Below are 13,235 nucleotides of genomic sequence, written 5' to 3'. Positions count from 1 at the left end.
TTGACTGTGGGGATCACAATAAACTGTGGAAGATTCTGAAAAGAGACTGGAATACCAGACCACCTGACCTGCCTCCTGAGAATCTGTATGCAGGTCAAGAAGCAACAGTTAGAACTGGACATGGAACAACAGCCTGGTTCTAAATCAGGAAAGGAGTATGTCAAGGCTGTATATTGTCACCCTGCTTATTTAACTTATATGCAGAGTACACACTCATGAGAAATACAAGGCTGGATGAAGCACAAGCTGGAATCAAGATTGCCAGGAAATATCAATAACCTCAGATGTGCAGATGACACCACCCTTATGGCAGAAAGCAAAGAAGAACTAAAGAGCCTCTTGATGAAAGTGAAAAAGGAGAGTGAAAAAGTTGGCTTAAAGCTCAACATTCAGAAAACTAAGATCATGGCATCTGGTCCCATCAACTCATGGCATATAGATGGGGAAACAATGGAAACAGTGACAGACTATTTTCTTGAGCTCCAGAATCACTGAAGATGGTGACTACAGCCATGAAATTAAAAGATGCTTGCTCCTTGGAAGAAAAGCTATGACCAACCTAGATAGCATATTCAAAAGCAGAGACATTACTTTGCCAACAAAGGTCCGTCTAGTCAAAGTTATGGTTTTTCCAATAGTCGTGTATGGATGTGAGAGTTGGACTATAAAGAAAGCTGAGCACAGAAGAATTGATGCTTTTGAACTATGGTGTTGGAGAAGACTCTTGAGAGTCCCTTGGACTGCAAGGAGATCCTACCAGTCCATCCTAAAGGAAATCAGCCATGAATATTCATTGGAAGAACTGATGCTAAAGCTGAAATTCCAATACTTTGGCCACCTGATGTGAAGAGCTGGTTCATAAGAAAAGACCCTGATGCTGGGAAACATTGAAGGCAGGAGGAGAAGGGGACGACAGAGGATGAGACTGTGGGATGGCATCACCGACTCCATGGACATGAGTTTGAGTAAGCCCCGGGAGTTGGTGATGGACAGGGAAGCCTGAAGTCCATGGGGTCACAAAGAGTCGGACACGACTAAGTGACTGAACTGAACTGGAGCATGGGGTTCTTGTCTGGGAAAAATTTATGGAGAAAGGAAGAGCAGCAAGCAAAATTATGAAGAAGTGAGGACCAGAAGCATAAGAGTTTGGCCTAAGAAGAGCAGCTAAATTTTTGAGATAATGACATGACAAAAACTGTGTTTTAAGAAAATTGGTCTCGTAGTTGTGTACAGGAAAAAGTGGAGACTGGGGACAGAAAATTAGGATACCATGGCAGAGATCCAGGTTTTTTAGTGCCTTTTATAGAATAGCCCATGCCTAATTTTTCTCAACCTGGACTACTAGGGCAAAAAGGAGTTAAGAAATTCTGAAAAAACATAAATTCATATAACCACCCCACCCTAAAATCAGTTACTATCAAAAATAATTTTCTTCTATAATTCTGAAGAAAATACTTTTACCTGGATCCTGAGAGACCAAGTAACAGACATCATTCACAGCCTTAAGGAAATCTGAAAAATCCAGCATTCCATTAACTATAAGAAATGATTCAGAAAAAGAAAGTAAAAAACTCCATGAGCAAATTTATCAGCAGATTCACTAAGCATATAAGATAAAAATACAAACTAAAAATGTAACTAGAATTAACTGACATTAGAATACCATAGTCTATACACAAGAGCAGTCATGTGGTAGTTCTATCTTTAGTTTTTAAGGAACCTCCATACTGTTCTCCACAGTGGTTATACCAATTTACATTCCCATCAATGGTGTAGGAGGGTTCCATTTTTCCACATCTTATCCAGCATTTATTGTTTATGCACTTTTTGATGATGGCTATTATGACCCGTGGCTCCCTTAATAACAAGCTTTGAATGGTCTGTAAATGTAATGCCTTCTCTATTATCTACTTCTTTGATTCAAGTATCAAATATTAAGTGCAAAAATATATTTTTTTCTAGGTTTCTGTTGTTGTTCAATAGTCCAGTCATATCCAATTTCTCTAGCTACTTAAAGTGTAATTTATTAGGGTTTTATTTTTATGTCCTTAAACAAGAGTGATGTTGAACCTATTCATATATAATTATTGAGTATATGTGTTATATTTTATGTGAAATACTTGTCCATGTGTTTTGCCCTCTTTTCTATTTCATTATTTGTTATCAATTTGTATGAATTCTTTACACATTTTGTAAACTAATCATTTGTCAATTGTGTGAATTGCAAATATCCCCAAGTTTGTAACCTGTCTTTTCACTTTCAGGTATCTTTTTAAATATGCATGCTAAGTTGCTTCAGTCATATCCAACTCTTTGCAATCCAATGGACTGTGGCCTACCAGGCTCCTCTGTCCATGGGATTCTCCAAGCAAGAATATTGGAGTGAGTTGCCATGCCCTACTCCAGGGGATCTTCCCAACCCAGGCAACAAATTTTAATATAATTAAATATATCAAATATATTAATCTCAAACATTTTTTGCCTTAAGAAACTTTCCCTATCCCATGCCATTTCATACTAAGGCAATTAGCAAAAATTAAAAGTCTAAAAAGATCAAATGTTGACGACAGCATGTCATAACCCAACCTAGCAATCAATCAATCCAGTCATGTGTATCTGAGGCCCAATTTTTTAATATCATTATTGTAAATGTGCACAGATGTTTTCTATAACATTTTAAAGTTTAGCTTTTCTATCATTTGTAATTAATCTGACCATGGCAAACCTAGACAGTGTATTAAAAAGCAGAGACATTACGTTGCTGACAAAGGCCCATATAGTCAAAGCTATGGTTTTTCCAATAGTCATGCATGGATGTAAGAGGTGAGAAGAAGGCTGAATGCTGAAGAATTTATGCCTTTGAATTGCAGTGCTGGAGAAGACTCTTGAGAGTCCCTTGGACTACAAAGAGATCAAACCAGTCAATCCTAAAGGAAATCAGTCATGAATATTCCTTGAAGGACTGATGCTGAAGCTCCAATACTTTGGCCACCTGATACGAAGAGCTGGCTCATTAGAAAAGACCCTAAGGTTGGGAAAGATTGAAGGCAGAAGGAGAAGGGGATGACAGAGGACAAGATGGTTGGATGGCACCACTGACTCAATGGACATGTTTGAGCAAACTTGGGATATGGTGAAAGACAGGGAAGCCTGGTGTGCTGCAGTCCATGGGGTTGCAAAGAGTTGGACATGACTGAGTGACTGAACCAAAAACAACATATAACTTATGTCCATGACTGTACACCCCTAAACTAATAATGAAAACATAAAAACTTACCATCAATATCAATAGTCTTCAGTGCCTTTCGCATTTCTGTGTCACTTATAGAGATCTTCAAGACGCGATGGATCATTGGCAGATCATTCACATAAATCTTACCACCTCGAATTTTACTAAAAATTTTACAGGCTTTCTGAAGTGCTGAATACACATAACAAAACAGTTAATTAATTCAAGGGAATAATCATTTATTCTCCCCATCCTCTTCGGGGTCGGGGCTGAGGGGCAGGTGGGGGACAGTCACTAAAGAAAACAGAGGAGCAAATCTTTGTGTTTCAACTCTTTGCTTTAACATCAGTCTTGTTACTTAATTAGGTATGTCTGGAGCCAGTGACCTCTAAACCTATGAGTTTCTAAAGAATTCTCAGAAACTACCAGAAAACTCATGCAAGGCTCACATAAGCAAAGGCTTCCACAACTTTTCCTGGGCATGTTAAACCTTTCTCTGCTGCCTTATAACTTGTGTGTGTATCAGTCAAAGCTCTTGCTATTCTGACTACTTGCATGTCAGTATCCTTCAGTTAAACAGTCAGCTAATAGAGGGCAAGATTTTTCATTCAAGTCCCAGAATCTACTTCAGAACAGATTCTCAAAAAATGTCTACTGAACTAAATTGGGTTGAATTCACCTTGTTTTCAGAAAAAGAGGCAACAGATGACAGTGATAAATACCAGAAAAAGACTTTTAAAAAGACACTAATGACTTTACTAATAGAAGTTTCACTGAAGTATTAGAGGTGGAAATACTAAAGTATTAGAGGTGGTTTCAGTGAAGTAATGGCAACCCACTCCAGTACTCTTGCCTAGAAAATCCCATGGGCGGAGGAGCCTGGTAGGCTGCAGTCCATGGGGTCACGAAGAGTTGGACACGACTGAGAGACTTCACTTTCACTTTTCACTTTCACGCATTGGAGAAGGAAACGGCAACCCACTCCAGTGTTCTCGCTTGGAGAATCCCGGGGACGGCAGAGCCTGGTGGGCTGCCATCTATGGGGTCGCACAGAGTCAGACACGACTGAAGCAACTTAGCAGCAGCAGGAGCAGAAAGTAAATACTAAAGCAGTACTAAAGAATGTTCAAACCTTTGGACATTTGCACTCATCTCCTGGGTTAGTAACGTCATGCTTAAAATCTTGCATGCTAGGCTTCAGCATTACGTGAACCAAGAACTTTCAGATGTCCAAGCTGAGTTTAGAAAAGGCAGAGGAACCAGACAGCAAATTGCCAACATTCGCTGCATCATATAGAAAGCAAGGGAATTTCAGAAAAATATCTACCTCTGGTCACTGACGGTGCTAAAGCCTTTGATTATGTGGATCATAACAAACTGCGGAAAGCTCTTAAAGAGATGGGAATACCAGACGATCTTATCTGTCTCCTGAGAAATCTGTATGCAGGTCAAGAAGCAACAGTCAGAAATGGACATGGAACAACAAACTGGTTCCAAACTGAGAAAGGACTATGACAGGGCTGTCTGCTGTTTATTTAACTATAAGCTAAGTACATCATAGGCATTTCAAGATCTTTCTGTGTTGTTGGGTGTTGTCATTATAGACATGCCTGACCTGGCTAAGTCTGCTCCTGACCCTAAAAAGGGCTCTAAAAAAGCTGTGACCAAGGCCCAAAGAAGGACGGCAAGAAGCACAAGCGCAGCCGCAAGGAGAGCTACTCCGTGTACGTGTACAAGGTGCTGAAGCAAGTCCATCTGGACACCGGCACCTCGTCCAAGGCCATGGGCATCATGAACTCCTTCGTCAACGACATTTTCGAGCACATCGCTGGCAAGGCATCGTGCCTGGTGCATTACAACAAGCACTCGACTATCACATCCAGGGAGATCCAGACCGCCATGCGCTTGATGGTACCTGGGGAGCTGGCCAAGCACGCCATGTCAGAGGGGACTAAGGCTGCCACCAAGTATACCAGCTCCAAGTAAATATAATATGCCTAGCCACTGTTAACAGAGAAGGCAATGGCACCCACTCCAGTACTCTTGCCTGGAAAATCTCATGGACGGAGGGCCTGGTGGGCTATAGTCCATGGGGTCACTAAGAGTTGGACACGACTGAGCAACTTCACTTTCACTAAGTACATCATGAGAAATGCCGGGCTGGATGAGTTACAAGCTGGAATCAAGATAGGCAGGAGAAACATCAACAACTTCAGATATGCAGACAATACCACTCAATGGCAGAAAATGAAGAGGAACTAAAGAGCCTCTTGATGAGGGTGAAGGAGGAGAGAGAAAGAGTTGGTTTAAAACTAAATATTAAAAAAACTAACATTATGGCATCCAGTTCCATTACTTCAGCCTGGATGAAGTAATAACCAATGCCATGGACATGAACTTGGGCAAACTTCGGGAGATGGTGAAGGACAGGGAGGCCTGGCGTGCTACAGTCCACGGGGTTGCAAAGAGTCAGACACAACTGGGTGACTGAACAATAACAGGAAGTAAACAGTAATTAATGAAAACAGCTCTTTCAATAAGCTTCTCTGAAAGAGTATAAAGCTGACAGAACATCATCTCTAAGGAAGCAGAAGAAAATAAAATTGAAAAAAAGAGAAGTGAAAGGATTGGTCTTGTGAAAGCGACTCTTTCTCAATGAGACAATACAGAAGGCTATGGATTTCGTTTATAGTCAAGGAGTTCAGGAAGATTCTGCCAAACAGTCTTTATTAACTCTCTATGAAAAAGCAATGTCATCTCTTAAGAATTGAAAGACTAGGTGATAGGATTTGAAGAGAGCAATGAAGATGTGAAATAAGTACAGGAAGAAACAGGAGAGGGATCTGATCAAAACAAAAGGGAATACCAACTGGTGCTAAAGGCAGCTCAGGTTGGAAATCATATATTCACAGGGGCACCAAATGAGGTAGTCTATGAAATAAAATTGTAAAATAAAAACAACTGCAAGTATAAGAGACTGTCAATGAAACATGTAAAATATCATGTAGGAAACGAGTTGCCAGTCCAGGTTCGATGCATGACGCTGGATGCTTGGGGCTGGTGCACTGGGACGGCCCAGGGGGATGGTATGGGGAGGGAGGAGGGAGGAGGGTTCGGGATGGGGAACACATGTATACCTGTGGCGGATTCACTTTGATATTTGGCAAAACTAATACAATTATGTAAAGTTTAAAAATAAAATAAAATTGGAAGAAAAAAAAAAAAAAAAAAAAAAGAGACTGTGAACAGAGAACAAGACATTAAAGTCTGAGGTTTCAACATTATAACAAAGATCAAATTGTGGACATCAGGGCTGGTGAGAGAAATTGAAGTAAAATAATTAGTTTAAAAAGTATTGTATTAGTATTACATTAATCAACCACTTGGACACCAAAGATGTCTTTAAAGACATTAAAGATAGGTGGCCTTGCCTCTCAAGAAAGACTGACCAGAATACATGGAAAGCTACTTGGGGTCAGTTCTAATACTCCATCTAGACAAGGGAGCTAATTCACATCTCCATTCAATGCTAAGTTGTAGCTCTTGGTTCTGCCTGACCAGAAAGCCTGGCCAAAACACCCAGGAAGCTATGCAACCCAGCAATCCTCGAATGGAGAGTCCAGCAAGCAGAACTGATCATCCACAGAAAAAGTCAGTGCCCTACTTTAGCCAGGGAACTTGGGGCACAGGTCTGCTTGAGTCAAGACCACAAACAAAAAGCCTTTCCAGCCTTGGAGCTGGTTCTCCTGCTTACCCAGATAGAGGAAGTAATTCACAGCCCACTGCACTGCTGAATGGAGCTTCTGGCCCCGCCTGACCAGGAAGCCTGGCCTGAACACCTGGGAAATGACTTGGTCCAGCAGTACTTGAGCAGATAGCCTGGCTAGTGGGTCTGTCTGCTTGCAGAAACAAGCCAGCAAATGCATCTGGCCAGGGTACACAGATCTACCTGATTAACTCCCCAAACAAGAGTCTTATCAGCCTTGGAGCCTGTTCTATTGAATATAAACTCCAATCCTATTAACTAAGAATCCTAAACAGAGCTCCTGGGAATCTCAGTAGCCCACCCTGAAGTCTCTATTACATTGGCATTTGATCAGAAAACCCAACCAGCAACTCTGCATCTGCAAAGCCAAGATGGTGGCCTTGTCTGTCCAGGGAGTTTGGTGCAGAGATCTGTCTGATTTGATTCCCAAACGAAGAGCTTTGCCAGCCCTGGGGACCTATCCTTCAGTCCCAACCAGGGAGGAAAATAATTTATAGCCCCATCGAAAACTGAATAAAGCCTCCAGTCCAATTTGACCAAGAAACCTAACCATAACTCCTGAGAATCTGTATACACCATTTTGCAACTCCAATTACAATGGCACTTGAGTGGAGAACCCCACTGCTGGCCCTACCTGTCTGCAGACAGGATGGTAGATCAGTAGACCAGGGAACTTGGTGCATATATCTGCCCAACTTGATACCCAAACAAACCTTGCACGTCTTAGGGTCTGTATGGTACCTTGCTCAGCAAGGAACCTAATTCATAGTCACAACACACTGCTGAACACAGCCTTTAACCTGCCTAACCAGGGGACTTAACCAGAGCACACGGGGAGCTGTATAACCCATCCTATAGCCCTCTTTACAGTAACAGTTGAACAGATAGCCCAGCCCAGGGTTTTCCCTGTCTACGGAGCAAAACTGGGGCATCTAACTAGGAAACTCAGTGCTGTCTAGCCTGATTCGGATTTCCAAACAATAAGCAGTGCATTCCTTTAGGACCAGTTCTATTGCCCTGCAAAACTCAGAAGTTAATTCATAGCCCTGCCTACTACTGAGTATAGTATAGTATAGTACCTACTACTGAGTATAGTATAGTACTGAGTATAGCCTGATTTGGATTTCCAAACAATAAGCAGTGCATTCCTTTAGGACTAGTTCTACTGCCCTGCAAAACTCAGAAGTTAATTCATAGCCCTGCCTACTACTGAGTATAGTACCCAGTCCTGAATGACCAGAGAACCCAGGCAACACAGAACCTTTCCTATAGCTTCATTTAGGGGACGAACCAGAAGTTCTAGCCAGCTGTTCTCAACCAGTGCATCCCCTCCCCAATCTTAGAACATGAGCAGTGGCCTAGCCCCAAAATAGACTCTGATAGCAAGACCCACCTTCCCAAGGACATTGCCAGTTAACACATCCAGAAACAGAAACTAAGCTGACTGGTGAAAAACTGTCTCTGCTAAAGCAAACCAGTAATATCTGGAAAAGGAGGTCACTTACTCAAATGTAGATGCCACATAAGGAATCAAAGATAATGAAAAATTACATAAATGTGACACTACCAAAGAAAACTAATAAAGTTTCAATAACTGGTCCTAAAGAAATGGAAATCTATTAAGTGTCAGCCAAAAAACAAGAAGCTCAACAAAGAAACAGAAAATATTAAAAAAAAAAAAAAAGAAAAGAAAAAGAAATCCTATAACTGAAAAATACAGCCAAATGAATGGGAAAATTAAATAGCTTTAAAAACAAACTGAACCACATAGAAGAAAGAATCTAAAAGAAAGAACATTTAAAATTACCCAGGCAAAAAAAGGAAAAAAGAGCAAAGAGATACTATAGGACTTATAGGACACAATCAGAAGAAACAATATCTGCATTACAGGAATTCCAGGAAGAGAAGACAAAAAGAAAGAAACAGAAAATATATTTAAAACAACAATGGCTGAAAACATCCCAAACTTAGGAAGATAAATGGACATCAAATCCAAGAGGCCTAAAGGATCCCAAAAAAGTTTGAACCCAAATAAGGTTACACAAAGACATTTTATAATTAAATTGTCAAAAGTCAAGAACAAAGAAAGAACTTTGAAAGCAAGGAGAGAAAAGAGACAAGAGAATCCCATAAGGCCATTGGCAAATTTTTCAACAGAAACTTTTCAGGCCAGGAGAGAATGTGATGATATACTCAAAATACTGAAAGGAAAAAAAAAAAAAAAAAAAACTATCAAGCAAAAAAACCCATCCCTTTAGAAAGCCATCAAAATTGGAAAGAAAAAACTTAAGATTGTCTCTTTGAGAACACAGGACATATAATCAGGAAATTTATTCAAAAAATTCTGAAACCTATTATTACCACTTAATTCTTCTGAGTAAAAGCGTCCTTCAGGTACTTCATCATATAGTGTCTGGTAAAGGTTAGAAGGTTTTTCATCTTTCCTGTCAAAGAAACAGCCATATCAGAAAGCAATAAAACAAAAACCCCACAAAACATTTATGTCACTTTGCGATATGTAATATTTTGCCATTAAAATTTAGCCTGAAATTCTCCAGTCTCTTACACTCCATAGAAACCTTTCTTTAAAAACTGTCCAAGAGATTATCAGTTATTACATATTCTTCACCCTAGAATTCTCACTTATTTCTTTCAGGTATATCTCTATGGAGCAGATTTACCCTAGTCAATATATAGTATCTCTTGGCTGTGGTCCACTTTCTCCTATTCCCAAACTCCAGTACTTTGGCCACCTCATGTGAAGAGCTGACTCATTGGAAAAGACTCTGATGCTGGGAGGGATTGGGGGCAGGAGGAGAAGGGGACGACAGAGGATGAGATGGCTGGATGGCATCACTGACTTGATGGATGTGAGTCTGAGTGATCTCCGGGAGTTAGTGATGGACAGGGAGGCCTGGCCTGCTGCGATTCACGGGGTTGCAAAGAGTCGGACACGACTGAGCGACTGAACTGAACTGAATTCAACTTACAGCAAAATTTATAGAAAGTTATTATAAGATTTCCCGGGTGGCTCAGCAGGTAAAGAATCTGCCTGTAATGCAGGTGACACAGGAAATGCAAATTCAATCCCTGGGTGGGGAAGATCTCCTGGAGAAGGAAATGGCAAACCAATCCAGTATTCTTCCCTAGGAAATTCCAAGGACAGAGGAGATTGGTGGGCTACAGTCCATGGGGCCACAAAAGAGTCAGACATGATTTAACAACAACAACATTATAAAATATATAAGAATATCTTTAAACAGTCAAAGAATCTCAGATCCCATAACCTGTTGATAAAAACATCTTAAAAAGATGATTCATCTGATTCCATAACATGGAAATCACAGGATGTTGGTGTTGTAAAAAATGTTAAGAGTCTATCTAGTACAAGATTCTTACACAGATGTGGAAACTGAGGCCCAGAAATACAAAGTGAATTCTATAAGAGTTTAAACCAGCATGTGAAGTTGATCAGGACTCAACTCTAAGTCTTTCAGTTCCACATGCAGGGCTCTTAGTGCCACACCATCCTTCCTAAGAGCAGTCTTGGTTAGCACAAACTATTTGGCATACTTTCTGTAGAAGGGAGAAATGAATGTTGTAGAAAAATCCCAAATCTGAATCCAACATTTAAAAAGAATACAATGATTTAAATACCGAATAACTGAGGAAGATCTATCAAGAGGTGACAAAGTCTTGTGAATGCTGCACTGACTTGGCAACTTGCATAAAGAGCTTTCTTTTCTAGTCATCTTCTCCTTCACAGACAAAGGAGCAACCTAGAGCCAAATGCAAGAATATCTGTGTCTCAGATCACATTGGTAAACTGGCATTCTTGAACAATAAACCCCTTAAAAGATAATTAATCATACCTAGGCTCCTCACTTAACTATACTTCTAATATAAAATTACCTCGTAATTAAATTACAGCTTATAATACTAAAATTTTAAATAAACTATTTAATCTTAAAATCTGAAATTTTAAATAAACTATTTAAATAAACTATTTAACCTTAAAATCTAAAATTTTAAATAAACTATTTAAATAAACTATTTAATTAATAAAATACATCATATTCTTTGGCAAAGCCACATTTTTCTTAAGTATGCAACATCATCTCATAATTAATACTGTGTCAATTTATAGTAATCTATTTTACAAAAGATGGCAAATCTATGGTATAGTGAAGACAAGACTATCAATCTCTAGGCTACATATACAAGTTTTGACTACATAAGTAAAGTAATGTGAAGAATCAACACAGTTATTTAAATAATACAGGTAAGTTTGCTTTAAATTATTCTTATGGTTAAGAAAACTACCATAAACATTGATAAAAATAACACTGCATGTATAAACTAGTTCAAAAATGGTAAACAGCTTAGGTAGATAGAAAAATGTCACTTTAGAAAATAAGAACTGAATTCTAGGTGTCTTCAATTTCACATGGCTCTATGGAAGGAACCTAGAGCCTTGACTTTTTTTTTTTTTTGGCTGCGTTGGTCAGGTTACAGGATCTTAGTTCCCCAATTAGGATTGGAATCTCAGGCCTACTGCAGTGTAAGCCCAATTACTAACCACTGGACCTCCAAGGAATTCACTAGAGCACTGACTTTTAAAGACCATGCAGGATCCAGAGAAGACTCTCAAATCATACAAGACTGACAGGAATATGAGTTAATGAGTGAGAATCAAAGAAAACAACAAACAGAAGATTTCAATCCCCCAATTACCTCATATCCAGGTTTACCAAATATCAATCCTGAAATAATTATGGGACATAAGCAAATAATATAAGGCAAATTTTAAGAACTAAATAAAACTTCAAAAAGTAAAATGTATAGACATTAAAATTTCAATAGATAGGTTAAATTGCAGATTATAAAGAAAAGTAAACAAAGTAGATGGGAGAAATTACTCAGAACAAAATAGAAAAAGATCAAAAATATGAAGCAATGTTAAAAAACACAGAAAACAAAATGATAAGGTCTAACATATATCTAATAGAAGATACAGAAGAACAAAATAAGGAGATTGGAGGGGGAAAAATAGTCTAAAGATAATGGATTCAAATTTTCCAGAGTTGAAGACATATATTCTCATCCTCAGTTCATTCAGTTCAGTCGCTCAGTCGTGTCCGACTCTTCGAGACCCCATGGACCACAGCATGCCAGGCCTCCCTCTCCATCACCAAATTCCTGTGGCCACTGCTGAGTTTTCCAAATTTTCTCAGCCTCAGGAAGCAAACAAATATCGAAACAAAGTAATATATCCTTAAATATATCATACAGTGAATGCAGTAAGTCACATAACCCCACCAAGAGATGTCTATATCCTAATCCCTGGAAAATGTGAATGTGACCTTATCTGCAGAAATCGTCTTACAGTGTAATCTCAAGTTAAAGACCTCAAGATGAAATATACAATGATGTACTTATAAGAGAAAAGTTTGAACTATAGACACAGGGGAGAAGGCCATATGAAGAGCAACATGAAGGCCAAGATTGAATTTATGCTGCCAAATGCCAAGGAATGCCAGAGTCATTGCTACAACAGCAGAAACGTTAACAGAGAGCATAATAATTAAAAATACTGGTCTGATGGATAAAGAAGGGGAAAAATTAATATTCCTCTCAAAAGGCTTCATGTTCTATTGATATTTTTAAGGGAGGAAGAGAAGAAAGAGGGGAAGGTGCAGGAGGAATAGGGTAAAGGAGTTGGAAGAAGAAGAAATATTTAAGATTATGACATTTCAATACTTGGACTAAAATGTAATGGAATATTTGAGGGCTAAACAAAATACTTGAAAGCAAAGCAAAAATATTTGCCAATCTTTATTTACCTCAGTTCTTTTAGTATGCAATTGTACTTGTAAACTCTTCTTCCTCCTGCCTTTTTTTTCTCCTGAAAAATTAGACGATTTTTCTTCTCCGAGTAGGAATATTGATGTTTCATACCTAAATTGCACAGAAAATTGGAGTAATTCCTGAATTGATTTTTTTCTTGATTCTTCTTCTTTTGTCATTTATTTATGGACACAGACAGAATAATGTGATGATCTCCCCAGGTTTCAGTAATGACCCATCACCCAGCTTCAATAATGAACAATCTTATTTCATCTATAGTCTTATCCCTGCTCTCAATTCTTATTACTTTAAAACAAATTCCAGTATCATATTGTTTCATCCATAGGATTTTTATATGCATTTCTTCCAGGTGTTTTTTCTTTTAAAAACATA

General features: G+C 38.9%; 1 protein-coding gene across 1 annotated transcript in view; it reads right to left on the bottom strand.

Annotated features, from left to right (window-relative positions):
• EFCAB13 (EF-hand calcium binding domain 13) overlaps positions 1–13,235 on the bottom strand; it is a 100,325-nt gene that overhangs the window by 73,115 nt on the left and 13,975 nt on the right. Inside the window, exons 3-6 of the mRNA XM_027519290.1 lie at positions 12,839–12,953; positions 10,653–10,774; positions 9,357–9,439; positions 3,278–3,421 (exon numbers count right to left, since the gene is read on the bottom strand). Of these exons, the coding sequence (XP_027375091.1) occupies positions 3,278–3,421; positions 9,357–9,439; positions 10,653–10,774; positions 12,839–12,953 (464 nt within the window). The remainder of the gene's footprint in view (positions 1–3,277; positions 3,422–9,356; positions 9,440–10,652; positions 10,775–12,838; positions 12,954–13,235) is intronic.

This window comes from Bos indicus x Bos taurus, chromosome 19 (genome assembly GCF_003369695.1).
Source record: "Bos indicus x Bos taurus breed Angus x Brahman F1 hybrid chromosome 19, Bos_hybrid_MaternalHap_v2.0, whole genome shotgun sequence".
NCBI lineage: Eukaryota > Metazoa > Chordata > Mammalia > Artiodactyla > Bovidae > Bos > Bos indicus x Bos taurus.
This window is presented reverse-complemented; position numbering and strand designations above follow the sequence as displayed.